The sequence below is a fragment of the Marmota monax genome, unplaced genomic scaffold, assembly GCF_021218885.2.
Source record: "Marmota monax isolate L192 unplaced genomic scaffold, Marmota_monax_Labrador192_F-V1.1 WCK01_AAM20220418_F8-fsc00047, whole genome shotgun sequence".
Lineage (NCBI taxonomy): Eukaryota > Metazoa > Chordata > Mammalia > Rodentia > Sciuridae > Marmota > Marmota monax.
The window spans coordinates 13,529,406-13,553,583 of NW_026692072.1; the positions used below are offsets into that span (position 1 = coordinate 13,529,406).

Below are 24,178 nucleotides of genomic sequence, written 5' to 3' on the forward strand. Positions count from 1 at the left end.
ATTGTCTTTACCTTGGTCTACTTAACTCTGGACGACTGTCATTTAGGCAACTGTCCAAATTCGTCTCTTAGAATTCTCTATGTTCATCTGCTCAAAGATTTTCACTAATCCTCAAATATCCATAATTCTTTTCAACCACATTTTCCCAATTCCCTTATCATTTTATCTTTTTTCTAAGAACATTGACTTGAAAAGTCATAAAATAAGCATTTCTGTCTTCCTTTTCTAGATATTTATCAGCAGATCTTCTGACGATTTTGCAGAATATTTTTATTCATAACATTAAAGCAATTTCCTTCCTAAAATTAAAGCAACTTTTGATAGAATTTTCAGAGTATCTATTGAACAAGTCAATATTTTCTTGGATAAGCTTACTGGAAAGAGTAGATTGAGTACCTGGTACTTTTTATGTGCATTTTCTTACGTTTCTTGGTTCTTTTTAGTTATATATAACATTATAATTCATTTAAATTACATTCCATGCTTTTCAACCACTTTATTCTCACCTATTCTAAGTAGTAATTGCTAATTTCAGAGACCATAGCAGTTATCACAACATCTAAATTCATGATAAATCCTGTAGAAGGGTGCATTGCATAGGTAATCTTTTATTTATTAATTCTATCAACTTGTATCTGTATAGTACCTACCTTGTGTCATGCTGGTCAAATATTGTGAATTTCCAGCCATTACAGAGTGTCCACTGACTCATTAAGACTCAGGGTTTGCATCAGGCATCATGCCTTCAAAGGACACAAATCTTGGTCTGACTGAGGAATCACCTTTTCGCCATGGGTCTTCTACCTTTCCAGATGGAAGCATAGATCTTGAAGATACAATATGGTCTCTGACTTAATTTAAAAAATTTCAAAAATATATTCAGGACAGCTATCAATTAAAACTTGAGCATTCACTTTCTGCCTATAGAAGTTTTCTCAACATTTTAATGTTTAGAAACTTAAAGTGATATAATTTCCTATTTAGTAAAAAATTCACACAATTCCAATTGTGGTTTCTGCTACCGAGGGTGACGTCTTACCTTCAGAGGTTTAGATACACTCATAAATAGCTGGAGTTCCCTCTGCCATCCAGGATGCACACAAAAGACTATCCTGTTTCTTCAGAATATATTTTAAATCATAAAATTATGCCTTTCAATTTTATCTAATGTCTTGTAAATACTGCAAAAATCATTGCATTCATTGTAGATTAATTTCAAAGGAACCCCATGGTGCAGACAGAAAAATTACAATTTTCCATGTTAGGATATTTTATCATAAATGCAAAGTATTAACACAAAAAGATAATATCTAGTATTTTTAACAGGAAAATATTTCTGTTATTTTCTGGTAACTTAAATAATAATAATAATAATAATAATAATAATAAAATAACTACCATTCAGCTGGAAAACCTATCTCCACTTGTTTTGGTATGATCATGTACTTGTACTTAATTTTTGGATATATCATTCCTTTGTTATTTGTAGATCTTGTTCTAAGTCTAATACTGCATCATTTGAAATAATTTATCAATTGCTAAGAAGACAGCATCTTTAACCTCTCAGAGGCAAAGATCACTGAAAATTTTTATATGATGATACCACATTAATCATGGAGTCCTGCAACTGGAATGTGTCCAAGACTCATTCTTGCAATTAATTAATTTCACTGGGTTTTTCCAAATAAAAATTGAAATAACATCTGTATGTAATGATATCATCAGATCAAATACATACATAGAATAAAAAACATGTAATGAAGAAAAAATAGTTCCAGAAACATTATGAGGCAATTGAAAAATCAAGAATAAACATAAGTCCAGTTAGTTTGTACAAATAAAAATGAACTTGTCACTTCTTTTCCTCATTTGCAAGAGAATTTTATTTCCAATTATATAATATTCAACATTTTTCTCTCTATTTGTATGGTACTGGACACGTGCTTACAGTAGTTGTATAACTACTTATGCATTTTTTTAAAATTAAAGATATTTATTTTGTTTCAGATTCTATGTAATTAGTTGAAGAAAGAATAGTCAATAAACTAGAAGAAAAATATATAAATATAGTCCTACCTGCATTGGCTTTATAGAGTCACAAAATAATAATGGGAATACCTAAAAATGTAATTATAATCAGTGATCAGTGTTAATCAGGCAACACACAGGGTATATTGTCAAGGAAAATAGGAGTGAGATACTTTGTGAATTAAATAATTAGATAAAGCCCTTTTAAAGGTGATATTTAAGTCCAAAGGATACTCCTATGGGAATTACTGTTATGTGTAGGAATTTCCAAAGTTGAATAGAGCTGAGCAAGTTCAGGATGCTGACAGGTCATTGCACCTGAGGGGAAATAGAAAGGGAAAGAAAAGAAGAAGGTGAAGTTGAAGATATGGAAAAGGCCAAACCCTTTGGACATTGCAAGGAATAAAGAATTTGTATTTCACCTAAAGTTCTTTTCAAATGAGAATAAGGAGGACTGTGTTCCAGCAAAAATTCTCAACCAGCTATCAGCTAACTGAATTCACAGTGTATGAAAACAATTATACACCTTGACCAACTGAGATTGTCCCAGGTAGGAAAGGGTGGTTCAACATTCAAAAGCCAATTAGTGTAATCCATCAGACCAAAGGATAAAGAGCAAAATCATATAATTGTATAGCATAAAAGAATTTAAAACATTCAATACCCTTCATTATAAGAATTCTCAGTGAACTTGGAATAGAAGAAAATTTCCTAAACTTGAACAGATGTACAAACACCCTACAACTGACATCATACTTAATGGTGAAGCTAAAAGCTTTTATTCTAAAATCAGTGCCATGCTCGGGGGGCTTCCCAGCTTCCATAACCATGAGCAAATTATTCTCTCTTCTTTATAAGTTCATTAGGGTCAGTTGTTCTGTGAAAGCAGCAGAAAATAGAATAAAAGACAGTGAGGGAGACTATAGGGCAGGTCAGGGGTTAATAAAGGAACTCTGTATTTCTGCTCAAATTTCTGTGAACCTGAAACTTCTCTAAAAATAAAGTCCACTGGCTGGAAGCTCGAGAGCAGCAGTTTGGAGATGTTGGCAGGTGAGTTTTTCCTGGGTGGGTTATCTATACAGTTAATTAAATCTTTCTGAAAGTGTGAACAAACAAACAAACAAACAAGCAAGCAAAAAACAAAAAAAAACCTGATAGGTATTGAAGATAAGGAAGCAGAAAGCTGCCTAAAGGTAAGGTAGATGACCCAGGAACCTACATTTGGAGCTGAGTAATAGGAATACCAAAATAAGGTAAGATGGAATAATCACGCCATTTTGAGCAGAACGTACTGTAGACTTTGAACAGGATTATCCATAGATTGGAAGCAGGTCATCAGTGATTGCCTTCTTATTTTTTTATAACTTTGAAAAAGTTGTTTTAAAATGTATTTAAGTGTCACTTTACTCTTGAATAATAAGTGATTCAAGAGGTTTTGATAATATAACAAAATGTGCACGAACTGTTTCTGCTGTGCCAGATACTCTAAAGTGTGAAAAACACATTTTAGGTGTTTTTAAATGACAGTATTAAACCAGCCTGATTCTGCTTTTAAAAATAAATTCATAAATCAATCAGAAAGCCAGTAGAAAACAATTGCAATTTTTAAATTGCTACTACCCAGAACCATATTTTAAAAACTCTCTAGTGAAAGTGCAAGTCAAAATCAAATACTGGGATATACAAAGTAATTCAAATGAAAATACCAACTATCTGAAACCATGGGACACTAAAGCCCATTCTCAGAGGAAATTTTAAGGTCTTAAGTAAATTATTTTGAAAAAAAAAGAAAAAAGAAAGAATGGATTAAATAATCTTTCAACTAAAAGCATAAACCCCCCCACAAATTAACCTATACAAAAGTAGGTAGGTGGCAGACTGTGGCAGACCGCAGCCAGACTGCGGCACGCAGCCACTTGTGCGTGAGCTACGATGGCCCAGCCGCCTGGCCTTGAGGAGGCCCTGTGGCCAGAGCTGACAGCACCACTCTGGTCCTGCTCGGGCCACGGTTTCTGTCCTCTGGTGCAGGAGTCAGCGGGTCAGGGCTCTGAGCTGAGTCTGCCACTGGTACTTGCTCGACATTGGAAGAACAATCCTGACTCAGATCACCAGCTCTTGCACCTGTCACCAGGGACCTGACCAAGGTGTTGGGCAAGATAGCCTCTGAGATGACTCTCCTCCTGAGGTGTCACCACAGACCCCCTGGTGGCTGTGAGCCCATGTGCGAGGTCCTGCTAATGTCACACTCTGCTTTTCAGGGACACCCATCCAGGAGTGTTTGAGAGGTGTGGAAGCCAAAGGAGAAATGTCATGTTTTTCTTGTTATCTCCTGAGCCAATGGAGCAAGGTGCAGCAGATGTCCCTGGCCTCGCTGCCCCTTTTAGACACTCTCCGAAAGCTGATTGGAACATTTACATATACTTTAAATTATCTTGTCTTCCCTCTCCATTGAACATACTGAGTTTACATGGAAAGACCATTCTCTCAGGAGGCTGAGGTGGGAGGACCACTTGGGCCCAGGACTTAGAGGGCAGCCTGGGCAACATAGCAAGAGCCTGTCTCAGAAAAGCAAAAGCAAATTAAAAAAAAAAAAAGTAAGACCATTCAGTTATGACAGAGCCCTTAGATCTGTGACATGCCCATCCATTCTACCTTTGCATAATTGTCAGTAATACGCATAGTTTAACTCTCTATCTTCCACTCATTGGGTAAAACAGGCCACGGAACTGAGCTGAATCCCTTTGACCGTTTTCTTCTCCCGGTTTCTCCTGGAGGTGATCACTAATTATTTGCTGACAGTGGGTCAGTGGTTTTTGGTTATTTCCTTGAATTGTTCAAGGGAGAACTGTGTGCAGAGATAGTGGGGTCCAGTTGTTGGTCTTGATAATCCATGAAGAAGCCAGATCCTTCTGAGATGAGAAACTTCTTTTATTGATGTGGCTACGAGCAAGGCCGCAGGGACAAATGGATTTCCGCATTCCCAATCACCACAGTGCTCCTAATCCCTCCCCCAGCGTGTCCCCCTCTTCTACACTTCCAGCTCTGCACCTTCTCGAGATGCTGGGGGCACCTCAGCGGGGACAGAAGCCACCTCGGAGGGTATGTCGGCGTTCAGCTCAACATGGGTCACTTCCTGGAGATGGATACAGAGGGTCTGTAGAGCCGGGTGGTCCAATGTGGCAGTCCCTAGCCACAGAGGGCTACTTAAATCCACATTAATCTAAGTTGCATTGAAATTCAGGACCTCGGTGCCACTGGCTGCATTTTGCATGCTCAGGGGCCACATGCACTGGTGCTGGTTGCATTAGGCAGAGCAGAAGAACAGACATGGTGCCGGTTCAACTGGATGGCCCACTCCGAGCTGTGCTCGAGGAGGTGGGGTGTCCTGCCCATGCTCACAGGGACTGCCACAAAGGCCCAGGGTCGAGGAGAGGAACTGCTCCTCTGCAGCCACTGGCTGTGAAATATTGCATCATTACAATTATTCTACCTCCAACTCTCTGTTAATTGATGCCAGAATTTGAACATGGCAAATAGACCAGATCAGAACAGAAAAGGAGAAAAAAAAAGAAAAAGAAAAACGCACAGCAGACCAACCGTTGCTGAGAGCCACGGCGGAGTCTGTATGGCCCCTGGCATTTTGCCAACAGTATTGATTGACAGGCAAGGCATTACTATCCGCCTCTGCCGCAACTTTTGAGTTCTCGCACTATTTTGGAGTTCTCATGGGGATTTCCGGGGATTCCCGGAGAGTTCCCATTGGTTGGGGAAGTGCAGGAGGAGGGATTTCCGGGAGAGAGATTTCCGGCTGGAGGTTCCTGGACAAGCCTCCTGGCGCGTTCGGGAGGATTCCCCGGGAGCTGTGTGAAGTGTTTTCCTGCAGTTTAAAAATAAAGTTTGTTCCTGCTTCAGTGGCTCGTGATTTGTGCCCAGCCAGACTGCGGCATTTGGTGGCCCGTACGGGGAATCCTCCCGAACGCGCCAGGAGGCTTGTCCAGGAACCTCCAGCCGGAAATCTCTCTCCTGGAAATCCCTCCTCCTGCACTGCCCCAACCAATGGGAACTCTCCGGGAATCCCCGGAAATCCCCATGAGAACTCCAAAATAGTGCGAGAACTCAAAAGTTGCGGCAGAGGCGGATAGTAATGCCTCGCCTGTCAATCAATACTGTTGGCAAAATGCCAGGGGCCATACAGACTCCGCCGTGGCTCTCAGCAAACCGTGGGTTCTGTGAGGCTGGGATGCCGACCCGGGACAGAGACCCTGATGAACCTGACGTCTGCTATCCTGCTGGGTCCCCCAGGCCTTCTAAAATGAGGGTGCAATATCCACCAGGTATGGGGACTGGAGTGAAGCCCCACTCCTGGGGATCCCGTGATTACTCTAAGACCACGTGGGCGGTGACCAGGGGCACCCTGGATGGAGCCCAGCAGCTCTGGACTCAGGCTCACGGGGTGAACACAGTGCCGGCTGGCCTCCTGCCACCTAGCCTCCAGCTCACCTTGCTGTGTCCACCCGTCCACCAGGAAGACACAGATGAGGAGGAGGACGATGGCCAGGCAGCTGAAGGTGGCGGCAAGGATGCTTCTGAGGTCTGGTGAGAGAAGGGTGGGCAGAGTCTGCTGGGACACAAGCAGCCAGGGGCCTGGCAGCCTGGCTCCCCAGCTGGGACGCCCCCCACCCTCCCGCCTCTTCTCCCTGTAGTGTGAGGGAGCTGTGGCAGCCGCTTTGCTGAATGGTGGGGAGGAGACGTGGACCCATGCAAAGGCCTGGGACGTGCCTTGCCGGCAGGGAATTCCATCCTCTGCGATCGATCGTTCTGGTCATTGATTGAGAGCCAGCTCTGCACTAGCTGCTGTGTGTACGTCTTCCTCATCTCCACGAGACCACCATGGACCCCCACATTCTAAAGCCAACTCTGGAGGACCACCCCGTACTTTCTGACATCTCTGCAACAGTGAATCCAGCCCAGCACCACAACCAGTGGAGTGGGGAAAGGCGAGAGAATATTCCACAGGTACCAAGTCACCATCCGTCAGGAGGAGTTCCCAGCGACTGCACAGCGAGGTGACATAGTTAATGGTAATGGATGGAAGAAATTCCATTTGAAGCCAGCCTCTCTATACTGCCGTCATAGCTAACTGCCTCGTTAGAAAACAGCAGGCGGCAGGCTCAGAACCGTGGCCAGCAACTGCGCAGGGTCGGAACCCCGGACCTTGTTTCCTCTGCATCTTATCTACTTTACAGTTACCTTCCGCTTGACATCGGACTTTAATTACGACCCTGATATAAAGTCTCTATCTTCAACACTTTTACTTACACAAAAGGCTGAGTGATATTGAGAAGACCAAAAACCCCGGGCAGCCTGGTGCAGAGGCACTCAGCAAAACCAGGAGGTTGGCACGGGCTGGAGCTCGTGCCTCCCCTGCATCACCAAGGTCCAGCTCTTCCCTGTGATTCCTCTCTCTATCCGTCCCCAACCTCTCACCACTAGGAGACTTTCTGCAGCCCAGGGGATGGCCCCGGGACACTTACTGAAGCAGAGGAGGGACAGGAGCTGAGGGATCATGTCCGCCTGCCAGCTGTTCCAATCGTCCTTCTTGGTTTTACAGCCCACAGACCAGCCACAGCCTCCCTGACCCAGGAAGTGGCCTTGCAGTCCCTCCCTCCAGCAGGCACATCAGGAAGCATGCTGATTTCAACAGGGTCCTCACACACCCGCCTTCAAGGGCCTGACTCACAGCAAACCCTGCTCGGCCTCAGTCGCACGTCGGGCCTCGGACTGGAAACCCCCAAAAGCTTAGCACTGGGGCCTGCAGAGTTGGTCCCGAGGAGGTGCATGCACCTCGCTCTTGAGAACTCGGCATTCTGCACACGTGAAGCCACTCGATGCCGGCTAAATCGTCCTGCCCTCACACGGGCCGTCAGGGCGTCTCGCTCAGGAAGATTCACAGAGCCCAAGGGGACTTTCCACCCACAGGCCACACCGCTTCCACACATGAGAGCAAACGTTGGACCTTGACTTCCTGAGTCTGGCTTATTTCATTCAGCATGACGTTCTCCAGTTCCTTCCATTTACCAGCAAAGGACGTGATTTCACTCTTCTTGATGGCTGGGTGGAGCTCCATTGTGTATCTAAGCCACGTTTTCTTCACCCACTCACCTGTTGGTGGGCACCCGGGATGAGTCCACAGTCTGGCCATTCAAGCTCCTGCGCAGGAGTCCGCTGGCAGGAAGGACGTTAGGGCCATGAGAAACACCGCTGCCGAGGACACGCCACCTCCCGGGCCACGTCCAGAATCCAGCAGGGATTCCCAAGAGGCACAGCGCGGGCGAGGGAGGGGGGCTAGGAGATGATGGCCAGAGGCCAAAGCCTCCGTTAGCCGGGTGGGAGGCTTTTCCTTGGTATCTGCTGTGTATCAAGAAATGACAAGATGCCATACATTTCAAATTCACTAAGAGAGTCAGTTTCAAATGGTCTCACCACAAAAGCTGACAGACGTAGTCATTAGCTTGATTCAATCACTCCATGTCACCTTCACGAATCATAATACCCCCTTTCACACCATAAATATATATGGTACTTTGTTGGTTTACGATCTTTAAAATGCAGAAGTGTTAAAAAGAGGTAACAGGTCAAATGAGGTCTTTAGAGTGGGCTCTAATCCAGTCCCACTGGTGTCCTTCCAAAGGGACAGATAGGCATAGAGGGATGCAGGGGGACAGCGAAAATAAAGATATTGTGTCCACTTAAAACTAAAAAGTAAATATTAAAATAAATAAATAAAAAAGATGGAGTTGGGCGAGGTGGCACAAAACTGTAATCCCAGTGATTCAGGAGGCTTAGGCAGGGGGATCACAAGTTTGAAACCAGCCTCAACAACTTAGTGAGACCTTAAGCAACTCAGTGAGACCCTGTGTCAAAATAAAAATGAAAAAGTATGGGATTATAACTTAGTGGTGAAATGTCCCTAGATTAAATCCTCAGTACTGAAAAATATAAAAGACATACTGAGGTAGTTTTAGTCAACTCAGAACCTGTTTTCCATTCTTTTAAACAATTTTGCTCAACATTTGGCATTACTCATATAACAGGAATCCCATACAATCCACAGGGACAAGGCATAGTTGAAAGAGCTCATCAAACTGTTAAAATGTACTTATTAAAGCAAAAAGAAGGAATTGGGAAGGGGTATATATTCCCCAAAGATAAACTTAAAATAACCCTTTTTACTCTAAACTTTTTAAATTTGGATTCATCAGGACTTAGTGCTGCGGAAAGGCATATGTGTCCAAAAAATGTGCATAAGCCCAAGGTACTTTGGAAGGATATTCTAACAGGACAATGGAAAGGTCCTGACCCAGTAATTGTCTGGAGTCGGGGGTCTGTTTGTGTGTTTCCACAGGGAGAACAGCAGCCGATTTGGATTCCAGAGAGATTAACCAAGGTCCTGACCCAGTGATTGTCTGGAGTCGGGGGTCTGTTTATGTGTTTCCACAGGGAGAACAGCAGCCGATTTGGATTCCAGAAAGATTAACTAAAGCGATTTCTACAGACCAAAAAGAAGATGATTTGGCTCAAATCCATAACAACTGATATCCAAAACTCCAGTTTGGCTATTCTTACATCTGCAACAGAACCAGGATGCTTTTTTCAATATCTATTTTATTATTGCCCTTTGCCATATCATGAAGTTCTATTTTGTTTTTTGAGCTCATACAGACCTAGGTTAATGTTTTGCTGATCAGTTCTATTTTTTGACTATAGAGTTTTTAAACATTGCAATGGAGATTTCACCTGTAAAAAGTTATAAGGCCTTTACTATAATGTTATGTGTTGTATGTATTCTATTATGTGTGCACACTTGTGTTTTGTGTTATATGTTTGAATGTACGTATGTCCATATATCATATATGATGAGCGCTCATGATAAAATGGATCCAAATTTTTTTTTTCATGTGATTTATATGGTTTAATTTAAATTGGGTAAACAACTGTTGAGGATTGTTTTAATATGTAAACAAAAAAGAAGGTTAACAGATCTGTTTGTTTACTTTCACCTTTCCTTTTCATTATATTTAATAATTCTCTTAAAGATAATGTAAATTGTTAAGAAAATTGTTTTCTTTTAGTGCCTTCTGTAATGTTACATAATTTTTTCTTTAGCCATTATTGCCAGAATTCCTATCTTCATCCCAGTGCTGGTGAAGACAATGTAAATTATTAAGAAAATTGTTTTCTTTTAGTGCCTTCTGTAATGTTACATAATTTTTTCTTTAGCCATTATTGCCAGAATTCCTATCTTCATCCCAGTGCTGGTGAAGTCAAAGATAAAACCAATCTACAGCTTCTACAATAGCCATCACTGAACTGCTTGCAGAACTTGCCTAGACACATTGTGAGCTCACCTGTATGCATTGTGAACTATCTGTTGGTGCAGCGACTTGTGGTAGTGTTGGGGTATTTTTGCTGATGATGTCATTGGTGGTACAATTTTTCCAAAAGGAGCCGTCAATTGGCTTGGTGTATCTTCCTCCCTTCTGCTTGTCATGATCGTCCAGCTAAAATTTGGGGGCCAACAGAGGTGAGGCAAAGAACCTCACCCCTCCGCTGGTACAAAGACCTCTCCACAGGTGTGGCTGTATACTGGACTGGTAGTCAGTGACGGGTAAGATCCAATTGCAATGGTACCAACCTAAGGACCATATGTACTATTGGACAACCTAAGGCAGGCACGGTCCCTAAGCCACATGCTTGTTGTTTAAACAGAGAGGGGGAGATGTTGAGAGCCACAGCCGAAGGGGCCCCAGCAAACTTCCAGCTGCCAGCAAACTTCCAGCTGCCGGCTGATGATTGGCTCACAGCGGCCCCAGCAACATCTAGCTGATTGGCTCCTCTGCGGTGATGCTCATTGGGCTGTTTCCCTGCCCTTTCAGACCACGGAGCTGCTCATTGGGGGACTTTTTTGGCTCCGCCCACGTGACCCAGCCAATCGGCCTCAAGAGCAGGAGGATTGTGGGAGGTGGAGAGAAGCTTGTATGGGAGAGAGAGGCTTGTGGAAAGCCGGTGGTGGCAGTTGAGGCTCTGAGGGTTTTTCCTGAGAGGCTGTTTTGTTTGGCGTGTGTGGTTCTAAAAATAAAGTTAATTTCTTTTGACAAGTGGCTCCTGATTGTGCCCAGCCAGACTGCGGCAGGTAGGAGAGCATAAAAAAATAAAAGTGATGGTCTCCATTAGAACAAAATATTAAAGTTATTATATGTATGTTAGTCTGCTTTCCATTACTGTAGCAAATATTTGAAATAAATCAACTTAATAAGAGAAAAGCTATCTTTTGGCTCACGTGTTTGAAGTTTTCAGCCCATGACTAATAGGCCCCTTTGCTTTGGACTAGTGGTGAGGCAGCACCTTATGGTAAGGTGTGTGTAGTGGAGCAAACTCTTCACTTTATTTCTGGAACAAGAAAAAGAGAGAGAGGGGGAAATTGTTTCCCCACAATTCTTTCCAGAGCATCCTCCCCAAAGACCTAAAACCTGCCACTGGCCTCACATCTACAAATATATCTTGTATATTTCAGCTGTGCATCCATCAGGTCCTGAGCTTCTCTTTGTTGGTAGGCTTCTGATGGCATATTCTATTTCATTGCTTGAAATTGATCTATTTAAATTGTGTATATCATCTGATTCAGTTTGGGCAAATCATATGACTCTATAAATTTGTCGATGCCTCTGATATTTTCTGTTTTATTGGAGTACAAATTTTCAAAATAATTTCCAATCATCTTTTGTATTTCCGTAGTGTCCATCATATATTAATGTCTTGCTGATGGAGGTTCCCTTAAGCAGTATGAAATGTCCTTCTTTATCCCTTTTGATTAACTTTAGCTTGAGGTCTACTCTATTTGATATGAGAATGGAAACCCCTGCTTGTTTCCATAGATCATGTGAGTGGTATGTTTTTCCCCAACCTTTCACCTTCAGTCTGTGGTTGTCTTTTTCTATGAGATGAGTCTCTTGAATGCAGCATATTGTTGGGTCTTTTTTTAAAAAAAAATCCAATCTGCCAGCCAATGTCTTTTGATTGGTGAGTTGAGGCCATTAACACTCAGGGTTATTATTGAGACATGATGTGTATTCTCAGCCATTTTTGTTTATTTTTGGTATTTAACTTGACCTTGTTTGTCCTTTGGTTGGCCTTTCCTTTAGTGTAGTTCCTTCCTTGGCAGATTTTCATTTTCTCCTCATGAAATATTTTGCCAAGAATGTTCTGTAGTGCAAACTTTCTTGCCATAAATTCTTTTAGTTTTTGTTTATCATGGAAGGTTTTTATCTTGTCATCAAATTTGAGGCTTAATTTTGCTGGAGATAAGATTCTTGGCTGGCATCCATTTTCTTTCAGAGCTTGGTATATGTTGTTTAAGGATCTCCTGTCTTTGAGGGTCTGGGTTGAAAATCTGCTGAGATCCAGATTAGTCTTCCCCTATAATATAATCTGATTTCTTTCTTTTGTGGCATTTAAAATTCTATCCTTATTCTGTATACTAGTTATTTTCATTATAATATGTCTTGGTGTAGATATGTTGTAATTTTGAACATTTGGTCTCCTGTAGGTCTCTTGTATTTGATTTTCCAATTTATTTTTCATGCTTAGGAATTTTCTGATATTATTTCATTGAAGAGATTGTGCATTCCTTTGGTTTGAATCTCTGAGCCTTTCTTTACCCCCAATAAATCTTAGATTTGGTCTTTTGATGCTATCTCACAATTCTTGGATGTTATGTTCATGGTTTCTTATCATCCTTACTGTGTGGTCAACTTTATTTTCAATATTATATATTACAAATTATATACTTTATTGTCTGAGATCCTGTCTTCCAAATGATCTAGTCTGTTGGTGATGCTTTCTAGTGAGTTTTTTACGTGGTTTATTGTTTCTTTCAGTTCAAGGATTTTTTTCCCAGAATCTCTCGCTTTCTTGAAATAATCTCTTGCTCCCTCTATTTGCTCTCTAATCTCTTTGTTGGTGTGATTGATGGTTGCCTATATTTGCTCACTTAGGTCATTCTTTAATTCCAAGATCATTTAAATTATGTATATTCTGAACTCCTTCTCTGACATTTCATCTACTGTGCTATTGATGGATTCTATTGTCATAATATCTTGGTTTATTTGAGGCAATTTCCTCCCTTGTTTTTTCATGATGTCTATGTGTCCTCCTCTCTTGCAGTGTAGATCTGAGGTATTGCAACTTCTACCCTACTATCTTATACTGTCCCTGCAGGTTACAAATACCTCACCTTTAAGGGAGATAGTGATATTACAGCATTCAATGTAACCAATATGTAGCAATAAATCATAAATTAGCTTCTATTTTGACAATCACAGATTTGTTGCTGTAAACAGAAATGATGAGTTCGGTTATCTTCTACCATATAGTGAATAGGTTTGCATAATGGTTTACAGTTTCTAATTGTAGAGGAGGGAGGTAGGCTGTGATGTGTATGAGGTAGGACGTAAGAATATTGAGGTACTAGATTATTTGACTAGTGAAAGAGTAATAAAAAGAGTTGGCTGTTAGCAGGAGAAACAGGAGAGAGGACTCTGTGACAGGATAACTGTTAGCACCCCTAGTAGAGATACCTCTGGTGCAACCAGGCCTGCAGGGACCTTGGTGACATTTTACCAGGTCCTGATTGTTGTCCCTAGGTAGAAGCAGTGCTGTCTCACTTTGGTGGCTGTGGCAGGGTCAAGCCTATGGGTACCTTGATGTTGGGCTATGGAGCCACACTTTGGTGAATAGGGAACTGCAGTGTGGGCATGGTGTGCCTTTCTGGGGCAGAGGGCCAAGTGGTGCTGGGGTGGGCCTCCGTCATAAATATGGTTCTTAAGTGTGTTAGTTAATTCTGCATCACTTTATGAACAATACATTAGGATAGAAGAATAGGTTGATTTTTCTTAGAGTAGAAATATACATATTAAAGCCAAAATCAGTGTTCTTCATAATAGTCAGATGTTAAAATGAGTCTTTCTTTTTCAAGAGTCATTTTAAAGCAGAGTGTTCTTCCTCTTTATGTGAGATGTTATGTAAAAACAGAAATACATGAGACAAAAATGGGATTCTGACATCCAGTGGTGCTTCTTCTCTAATTGAGGTGAGAAAATGGAATATCATCAGGAGTGCCCTCAAGCCTCTAGCCTCTTCCACCTGGTCAGTGTGTTAGTCAGCTTTTCTCCACTGTGACCAAAACACCTGACAAGAACAACTTGTTTGTTACCAAATGGAGAAAAAACTGAAACCTGCTACATTTTGGACACACCTGGATGTAAATTCCCAGAATAACAGTGTCCACATGTAGTTTTTTAGGAAGTTCTCTCAGCGTCAGCTTGAAATGGCTTTTCAAGAGTGGAAATGTGCATAAGAATCCTGCTTGGCCATGTGATGACAATTTTCCTCCTCAGCTCAACAATCCCCACAGAGAACCCGATAACTTCCCTTATCCAGAAAAAAAAAAAATGTGTCTTTTTTTTTTTTTTGGTACTGGGAATTGACCTCACATCCCCAGTCCTATATTTGCATTTTATTTAGAGACAGGGTCTCACTGAGTTGCTTAGCCCCTGCTTTTGTTGAGGTTGGCTTTGAACTCATGATCCTCCTGCCTCAGCCTCCCAAGCTGTTGGGATTACAGACATGGGCCACCACACCCAGCAAAACATGTGACCTTTGAAGAGGCAAGATGGTCATCTAGGTCTACTCAGAAGAGCCTGAATTCTTCCTCTACTATTCATCCAATCAACAGGCCATTCCTCTCATCGCTCTTCCTACTACCAATCAATTGGAGAGACATAGTTAACCTTCCTTAGCTCTATTACCTTCTAGCTTCAATAAATTTGCCTCTTTTTGCAAAATTCACTCATATTAAGGCTTCTATGTGAATCAGTCAGTGATCTTTTTCTCTGTCTCAAACCAAATCCTTTGAAAGAGTTGTCCAAAGCAGTTGAGTGTTCATAGGGGCTCCTAAATTGGAAAGAGCAAAGAGGAAGACAGATTACTAGTATCAACATATCTCAAAAAGTACCCCTCAAAAGTGTTTTTAATGGTAAGAAACAAACCATGAAGAAAAGAGAGAGAAACATCACAACCAAATGATCAAAAGCAACTTTAAAGCAATGGGTCCATCAGCAGCAAGTGACTCCTAAGGTATCTGAGAATTCAGGAGCCCTTGTGAGATACTCCTGCCAAAGGCATGAACTGAATTGAAATATAAAGAAAGGGTAGACAGACCTACTTAGGAGTACACACAGGACATTCTTTAAAATAACTGATTTGTACTTTACAGAAAAGCTAATGTCAGAAAATATAGAGAAAGATTTAGGAATAATTTCATATTAAAGAAATACATGCTGTGCCTATAATAATAAAATGAAGTGTTTGAAGTGTTTAAACTTGAATTCTCTTTTGCTACAAAAGAGCATATTATTGGTAAAATTAGAGAAATCGACCCACCAAGCTGGGTAGATTACATAGTAGCATTTTTTCAGTGTTAATTTCTTGATTTTGATCACTGTTCTGTGGTAGTGCAATAAAATGCATTTTGTAAATGCTTTGAAATTTTAGGGCTAAAGAGTAATCATATTTACAACTTATCTTCAACTAGCTCTTAAATTGCATAAAAATATAAATAAATTTATAGAAATATATGACAGAGAATGGTAGACAAGAAAATGATATTTGCATGTATTCATAACAATGTAATATATTTTTATGAACAAATACACAAAAAAAGAGAGAGAAGAAAGCAAAAAGCAAATATAGAAAACAATATATGACTATTTGGGGAAACTGTGTGAAGAGTATCCAGGAATTCTTGCAACTGCTGAATCTGAAAATAAGTCAAAATATTTTAAGAAAACTACAAAATATAGAACTACAAACAGCAAAAAGTAAATAAATAATTAAAAGAAGCAATGAATACTATTTGTTCAACTTATGCAAATATGTCTGGAGGCCTGGTCATTATCACCAGGTAATAGTGCCTATCATACCTGAGCACAGGCAAAACTTCTGGGATTTAGTTTTTGATATACTTACTCATGACCTTTTGCAGGGTTCTTAATGTCCATGAACCTCTGTACAACTGCAAAAAGGGTTATAATAATAGTGCAATAATAGTGCCTATATCAACATATCATTGGAGGTTTAAATCATGAAACACACATAATACCTGATACAAGTCCTGAAAATGGTAAGTTTTTTGTAAAACTGGAAATGCTTATTACTCACTAACAATCACTGAAAACATCATTCTAATGCTACTTAAACCGTAAAAAAAATTAATTATTTTAATTGTAAAACTAATTTTTCTATAAGGTATTAATTCTATAATTTACTCTTTCCAGCATTATTAGGTGCTGAAGATTTAGCAGTGAGCTTATATTTTAAAGAAAAACAGAAAATAAAGTTTAAGAGTAAAATTCACAGCATGCTAGCTAAAGTATTAACAAAGTGTGAAAGTAAACATTACACATGACAGAAGAATGAGGACTGTTGGGGGTAGATTTTTAAAGGGTGATTACATAAGTCTCCATATATAACATTGATATAAAATTCCAAATAATGTGGCACATATAGAAATATTAACTACTTTAACTTATAAAAATCAACGTGGAAATCTTTTGAAAAGAACCAACAGATTCCAACAATAGAAGAAAACAATGTAACATATTGGCCTAGATAAATTTATTGAGCAAATGCAGAGATTAACCAATGCCTAACATTCTATTATATAATTTATCTCATCAACATACATAAATATTAAATTGTGTAATCATCTAAACAACTGATAGTAATGTTTGGAAAATTACACCATTCCTGATATTTTTAAAAACTTGATAAAATATAAAGTAAATAAATTTCATCTTTTGTCATCATTATTTCATATTATACAGAATTCAGTAATGAATCCAATTAAATAGGAGAGTTTTATTATCAGTGTTAGAATTTGGAAAGAGAAAGAAGCTGAAGACAATGAAAATGAGGTAAATATGTACCCGAAAAATTAAAAAGAGAAAAAGAAGCATTTCCTAAAATTGAAAACAAACTACCAAATAAGTATAACTTTCATAAAGTTGTTGATATAACTACAAAGAGAAATGGACAATTTAAGTAAAGTGTAAACAAAATAATTTAACTGTAAATCTCTAGTGGACTAAACTTGAAAGCTTAAAAGAACTCCAAAAAAAAAATGGCAAATTGAGTTAAGTAGAAATCATTTTTTATTAAGTTGCATTAGTGTTATTTTTTCTTTTTAAACATTTTTAGCTCTATTGTTTTTTAAAAAAATATTTTAATCTTTTGTATTAGTTCTTTTAAATTGTATTGTATTGGTTCTTTTAAATGACAGTAGAATCCATTTTGACATAGTTATGAAAGCATGGGATATACCTTGTTTTAATTCAGTCCCCAATAATTGATAAATAGGAATCATGCATGTTTTGGGTGTACAACATGATATTTTGTATATGTGTACATTGTGAAATGATCACCACAATTCCCTCCCCTCATCACCTCACACAGTTAAACTTTAATATTTTGAGGGGTGAGAATACTTTCTTCTTAAATTTCAAGTATACAATACAGTATTGTTAACTATAGCTACCATGCAGTACATCAGACATCAGAAATCACATATTTTTTTTATTTGTTCTTTTTAGAGATACATGACAGTGAAGTATATTTTCACATATTGTACACACATGGAGGACAACTTATTAGGATTCTATTCTTGTGGTTGTACATGATGTGAAGTTACCTTGGTCATGTATTCATATACTAGGATAGAAAAGTTATGTCTGATTAATTCTACGTCCTTCCTATTCCCCCCCCCCCACCTTCCCTTCCCTTCATTCCTCTTTGTCTAATCCAATGGACTTCTATTCTTCCCCTCCCCACCATCCTTTGTTGTGGGTTAAAATCCACATATCAGAGAGAACATTTGGCCTTTGGTTTTTGGGACTGGCTTATTTCACTTAACATGATATTCTCCAGTCCCATCCATTTACCAGCACATTCCATAATTTCATTTTTCTTTATGAATGAGTAATATTTCACTGTGTATATACCATATTTTATTTATTCATTCATCTGTTTAAGGGCACATAGTTTGGTTCCATAGCTTGGATCCTGTGAATTGAGTTGCTATAAATATTGATGTGGCTATGTCATTGTAGTATGCTTATTTTAAGTTCTTTGGGTATAAACTGAGGGGTGGGATAACTGGGTCAAATGGTGGTTCCATTCCTAGTTTTCTGAGGAATCGACATGCTGCTTTCCAGAGTTGTTGCTCCAATTTGCAGTGCTGCTAGCAATGTATGAGTGAACCTTTTCCCCCACATCCTTGCTAACATTTATTGTTACTTGTGTTCTTGATAATTGCCATTCTGATTAGGGTGAGATGGAATCTCACTGTAGTTTTAATTTGTAAGAAATCACTTATCTTGATAAGGAAGCTTCATAACCTCTGAGAAACACCTCCAGTTTTCCCCTACCCTCCTGTCTTGGTGACCACCATTCTGCTGTTTGATTCCATGAGTGGAATTATTTTGGGTATGAGTGAAACCATGCAGTATTTGTCTTTCTCTGTCTGACTTACGAAACTTAGCATAATGTCCTCTGGGTAATCCTTTGTTTTCACAAATGATAGTATTTCTCTGTTATAATATTTCTCTCTTTGTTAGAAGATAGATAATATTCTATCCACATATATGCATCATGTTTTCTTTATACAATCATATATCAGTGGTTACTTAAATTATTTTCATATGTTGATTTTTGTGAATAATGTTGCAGTGAACATAAAAGTGCAGTCTCTTTGGGATCTATATTTTATATACATAAAATATGCATAATTAAATACGCATAATTAGAATTTCTAGATGACATATCTATTTTTAATATTTTGAGGATGCTGCCTACTGTTTTTCATAATGTCTGTGCCAGTTTTCATTCCCATTGACTGTGTACAAAATTCCCTTTTCTCCATAGAGTTGTATATACTTGTTACCTTCTTGATAACAGCCATTCAAACAGATGTCAGGTCGTATATTCTTGTGGTTTTGATACACATGTCCCTGATGACTTGTATTATTGAACCCAGGAAGTATTTGAAAATGTGCTTTTTTTTTGGGTAAGTTATATGAATTCCTTCTTTTTGTGTGTTTGTTTGGTTGTTTTATTGTTTGGTTTGGTACTAGGAATTGAACCCAGGGTTGCTTTACCACTGAGTTACATCCCCAGCCATTTTTTTAATTTTGAGAAAAGTTGCTTAGGGTCTCACTAAGTTACTGAGACTGGCCTCACACTTATTATCCTCTTGCCGCCACCATCAGAATGGCAGGGATTGCAGGCATAAGTCACCATGCCTTGAATTTTTTGATATTCACCCTTATCAGATAAATGAGACACAATAAAAGTAATACTGTTAAAAATTCATTGTATTCAAAGCCTACCTTAAAAACAAGAAAGAACCTCAAATTAAAAACGTAACTAAAAACCTCAAGAAGCTAGAAAAAGAACAAATCAACTTAAGTTAGCAGAAGGAAGGAAATAATGAAGAATAGAATGGTTATAAATAAATCAAATAATGAAGATAAAAAAGAGAAAAATATTTATAAAACTGTTGTTTTTTTTTTAATAAAATTAAACGAAGTTGACAAACCCTCAGCTGCAAACCCTCAACTACAAAACACCTGTGATGGAAATCAAAGAACATCTAAATTTAAATAAGTGAGGAGGTAACCCACAGCCAAGAACTAGAAAAATGCAATAGTGTGAAGATCTCAAAACTCCAAGTTGATTGAAAGAGCAGTTCTAAACAACAACAAACCAGTGAGTTTTTTTTTCTTTTTTTGAGAATTTGACAAGTTGATTAAAAAAATTTGTGGAAATGCAAAAAGCTAGGATAGACAAAATAATTTGGAAGAGGAAGAAAGACTCACAGTACCTGATTTGTACACAGATTGTGGTGTATAGCATTAGAGAAAGGATGCACATAGAGATCAACCAGACAGAACAGAGCCCACAAACAGACCCTTGCCTGGGTGATTTTGTTGAAAAAAATTGCACAGGTAGTTCAATGAAGAAATGGTAATCTTCAACAAATGATGATGAGGTAATTAGATATCCGTTTGCAAAGAGTGAACTTTGGTTAATACCTCACAACATAAAAATTAAACTATTTGCTTATAGACCTAAATGTCAAACCTAAGCCTATAAAATGTCTAAAAGGGAACATAAGAGAAAAATTTTGTGACATTGGGTTAGGCAAAAGTTTCCTAAATGTAGAAATAAAACCATGATCAATAAAAGAAAAAATGATGAATGGTACTCCAATAAAAATGGCAAAATCTGCTTTTCATTGGACACTTTCAAGAGAACAGATGACAAGCTGATAGACCAGAGAGGGGCAGAGAGTAATTGCAAATTACAGGACCAAGTAAGAACTTGTTCTCAAAATGTTTCACATGCACATAAATTCAATAATAGCTTCATAAATACACAGAAGAACTGAAGAGATGTTTAATCAAACAAGATATCTAAACCACAATCAAGCTATAAAAATATGCTCAATATCATTATTCATTCAGAAAATTAAAATTAAAGCCTTAACATGCAATAACTGCAAAACAATTAAGATGAATAAAAAAATGTAAACTCAACAGTTCCAAGTTCCCACAAGGATCACTTGTTGAACCTGAGAATGTTATTTGTTGATAGGTAGGAAGCAAAAATCTACAATCTGGAAAATAATTTAAAAAATCCTCATAAAGTAAAAAAAAATTCTTGCCATAAAAACCTGTCTCTTCTACTCCTAGGTATTTATCTGAATGTAGTGAAAACATATATTCATTCAAAAATCTATCAGTAATAAACATGCACATACATTCATATTAAAGCAATTATTCATAACTTCAAATATTTGGAAACAATTCGAATAATTCTAACTGGGAAAGGGCTAAACAAACTTATAAATCCATAATTGGAACACTACCCAGCAATAAAAATGAATGATCGATTTATGCCCACACATTATTATTATTAACCTCACACACATTACACCATGAGAAGAAGACAGATCCAAAGACTACATATCTCTATATGTCACATTCTTGGAAAGGCAAAACTAGAAGGGCAGACATGGGTTGGCTTTCGCCAGGATCTTCAAGAAAGGGAACAGGCAACTTCAGAGTTGCACAGGGAAGTATTTTAGCGTGCTCAGACACTGGGCCTACTGATAGTGTCAGTGGTTTATACAGCTAATGTGATTGTCAAAACTTAAAGAACTGTAGTCTAAATAGGGTGAACTATGCACTGTGAATACTATTCTTACTTCCAAATGGACAAAACAAATGTAAATGTCCTTTATCTAAGCCATCTATACTTAGAAAATACAATAGAAATAAAGATCTCATTTACAGAACTAACATAAAAGACAAACTCCAAAGGACTACATTTTAAAGAATCAGATATCTGTGAAAGAAATATAAGGCACTACTGACCATAACAGAACCCAAATTCAGGCATAAAAATTACTTTATTGCAGAATTATTTGTTATTGAAAAATGTTGGGAGCAACATGAAGAGGACTGGATGCTAATTTTATAAAAATTTTATAAGGTGTTATATAATAAAAGGAAAACTGAAAATGTGGTGCATCTATGTGGATCATAATAGGAAGATGGCCAAGAGGCTGAGAGGGAATGCAAACTTTCATACATAAAAATGTAGCCACTTGTGCTTATGTGTCAATATGCCTGTATGAGAGTGAAAATTCTCATTTGAAGAATCTCTGAAGAGCATTTCAGTTACTGCAGCTCAGAGTGGCACTAGGAAACCTTGTGAGAGATGGGAAGATTTGTTCCACAATTGTATCATTTGTATGGGTTCTTTGTTTTTGATTTGTTCTGTATTTGGGGTGCTGGACAAGCATTCTACCACTGAGCTACCTCCTCAGGCCCTGGGTTCCATTTTTTTAATATTTATAAGTATCTATTATACTTATTTTTACATTTCAAAAAATAAAACTTTACACTGAAAATCTCATGTTATATAATTTAAATCAAAATAATATAGCATTAAATATTTAGCAAGCAAAATAAAAAGAATCAACATAAAAGAATCTAAAAATAGAAGGATTACAAAATAAGGAATAAAATGAGTATAGAAATCGAGAGAAAATCAGCATAATGCTATATAAATTGCACATTTATTGACTCTGCTCTATGTACATTACAAGTTTCCAGGTGCAACTCATTTATTTTCTATCTGATATGAATTTTCCTCCCCAGAGTCTCTTCATAGCATTTGTCATCTCTGAATTTCTCAGAGTGTAGATGAAGGGATTCAGCATGGGGGTTATGACTGTATAAAACACACTCAATGGTTTGTCAACGGGGAAAGTCTTGGCTGGTCTTGTGTATATGAAAATACAGGGAAAAAAGAAGAAGACAACCACCGTGATGTGGGAGCCACAGGTGGAGAGAGCTTTCCGCCTCCCTTCTTGACTCAAGTTCTTTAGAGAGTGCAAAACAGTGGCATAAGACACGAGTAAGAGCAGAAACACAGTTGTGCAGATGAGTCCTCCATTGGCCATCACTAAGAGGCCAATGACATAGGTGTCAACACAGATGAGTTTCAATAAGGGATACATATCACATATAAAGTGGTCAATGACATTGGGGCCACAGAATGGAAGTCCATAAATGGTGCTTAGTTGAATTACTGAGTGCAGAAATCCTCCAACCCAGGAAACTACCAGCAGCACAACACACACCCATGGCCTCATGATAACCAAATAATACAAAGGCTTACAGATGGCCACATAGCGGTCATAAGCCATCGCCAACAGAAGAAAGGCCTCTGATCCACCTAAAAAGTGTCCTGTAAAAAGCTGAGTCATACAAAACTTAAAAGATATGGTATTTTTCCCAAAGAACAAGTCCACAATCAATTTTGGCGAAGTGACTGATGAATGAATGACATCCATAAATGATAAGCTAGCAAGAAAGAAGTACATTGGTGAGCCCAGGGTCTTACTGAAGGCTATGGTCATAATGATGAGCAGATTTCCCACCATGGTCAAGATGTAGAAGAGCAAGAACATAGCAAAAAGTACTTTCTGCTCCTTTGGATTCTGTGTGAGGCCCAAGAGGACAAAGTAAGTTACATTATTCCTCTGTTCCATGTATTCTTTTATTGATGATGACTTTTGATATTAAAAGCAGCTTACCTACGAAATAAGGAAAAAATACTTAGAACTATCACAATCTTAATCTTTATTCATTAACCCACTTATCATATGTATGTGTGTGTGTGTGTGTGTGTAAGTGTGTGTGAAGTTATGTGTTTATATGTATGTATCATCTGTCTGTGTCAAGTTACCTGCTATAGATATCTAGGTTAACAAGTGGAATTAGACAAAGTTTTCAGTCCTGATTTGATACACAGTGATGGGGGTCAGTATTTAAAGACCAAATAGAGATGTACAATAGTAAATTCACTTATTTATGACATACCAAGGATTAACACAACTGGAATTTCTAAGCTGACTTGGATGTGAAAGGGTTTATCACAGGAAGCAATACTTGAATTAATTTTAAAGAAGAAATGATATAACAAGAGGGAATGAGAAGGAAATTCAATGAGAAAGTGTATCATGTGTAAAGCCACATGATGTGACACTGAAGACCCACTTAAATAAGTTACCTGTTTACAGTGAGTAAACTAAATTACATAAATTGGGAGTATGAATCAAAACCAGTAGTTGCTAGTGCTATGACTTTAAAACAATACTTGTCTTTCCTGTACTTTCCAATAACATGTCCTTTGTGTTCACAGGACGCCTCAACCACAAGCATCTGGTATTGATTTTTCTAGGAACATTCTGTCCACAATGAGGAATGCCTTCTCTAGGATGATGGGTGCTTTCACTAGAGGTCTCCTCTTTCCTTTCTGAGTCCTCACCAGAATCTCCTTTGGATGTGCATATTTCTATCCATAGTCTCTTTCAGCCAACCTAAGCTATTTTTTCATGTATCCCCAAAGTCTTTCAGCATCTAACCTTTACCCAATCCCAAGCTACTTCCACATTTTTTAAGAT

General features: G+C 38.5%; 1 protein-coding gene across 1 annotated transcript; it reads right to left on the reverse strand.

Moving 5' to 3' along the window:
* Positions 1-22,333: 22,333 nt before the first annotated feature.
* On the reverse strand, positions 22,334-23,263 carry LOC124100080 (olfactory receptor 4A47-like). The gene has a single exon (XM_046455399.1). It carries the CDS (start codon positions 23,261-23,263, stop codon positions 22,334-22,336), a length of 930 nt encoding a protein of 309 aa, XP_046311355.1.
* Positions 23,264-24,178: the final 915 nt, after the last annotated feature.

Coding starts and splice junctions, on each gene's coding strand:
- LOC124100080 (XM_046455399.1), bottom strand. CDS start 23,263: ATGGAACAGAGGAATAATGTAACTTACTTTGTCCTCTTGGGCCTCACA.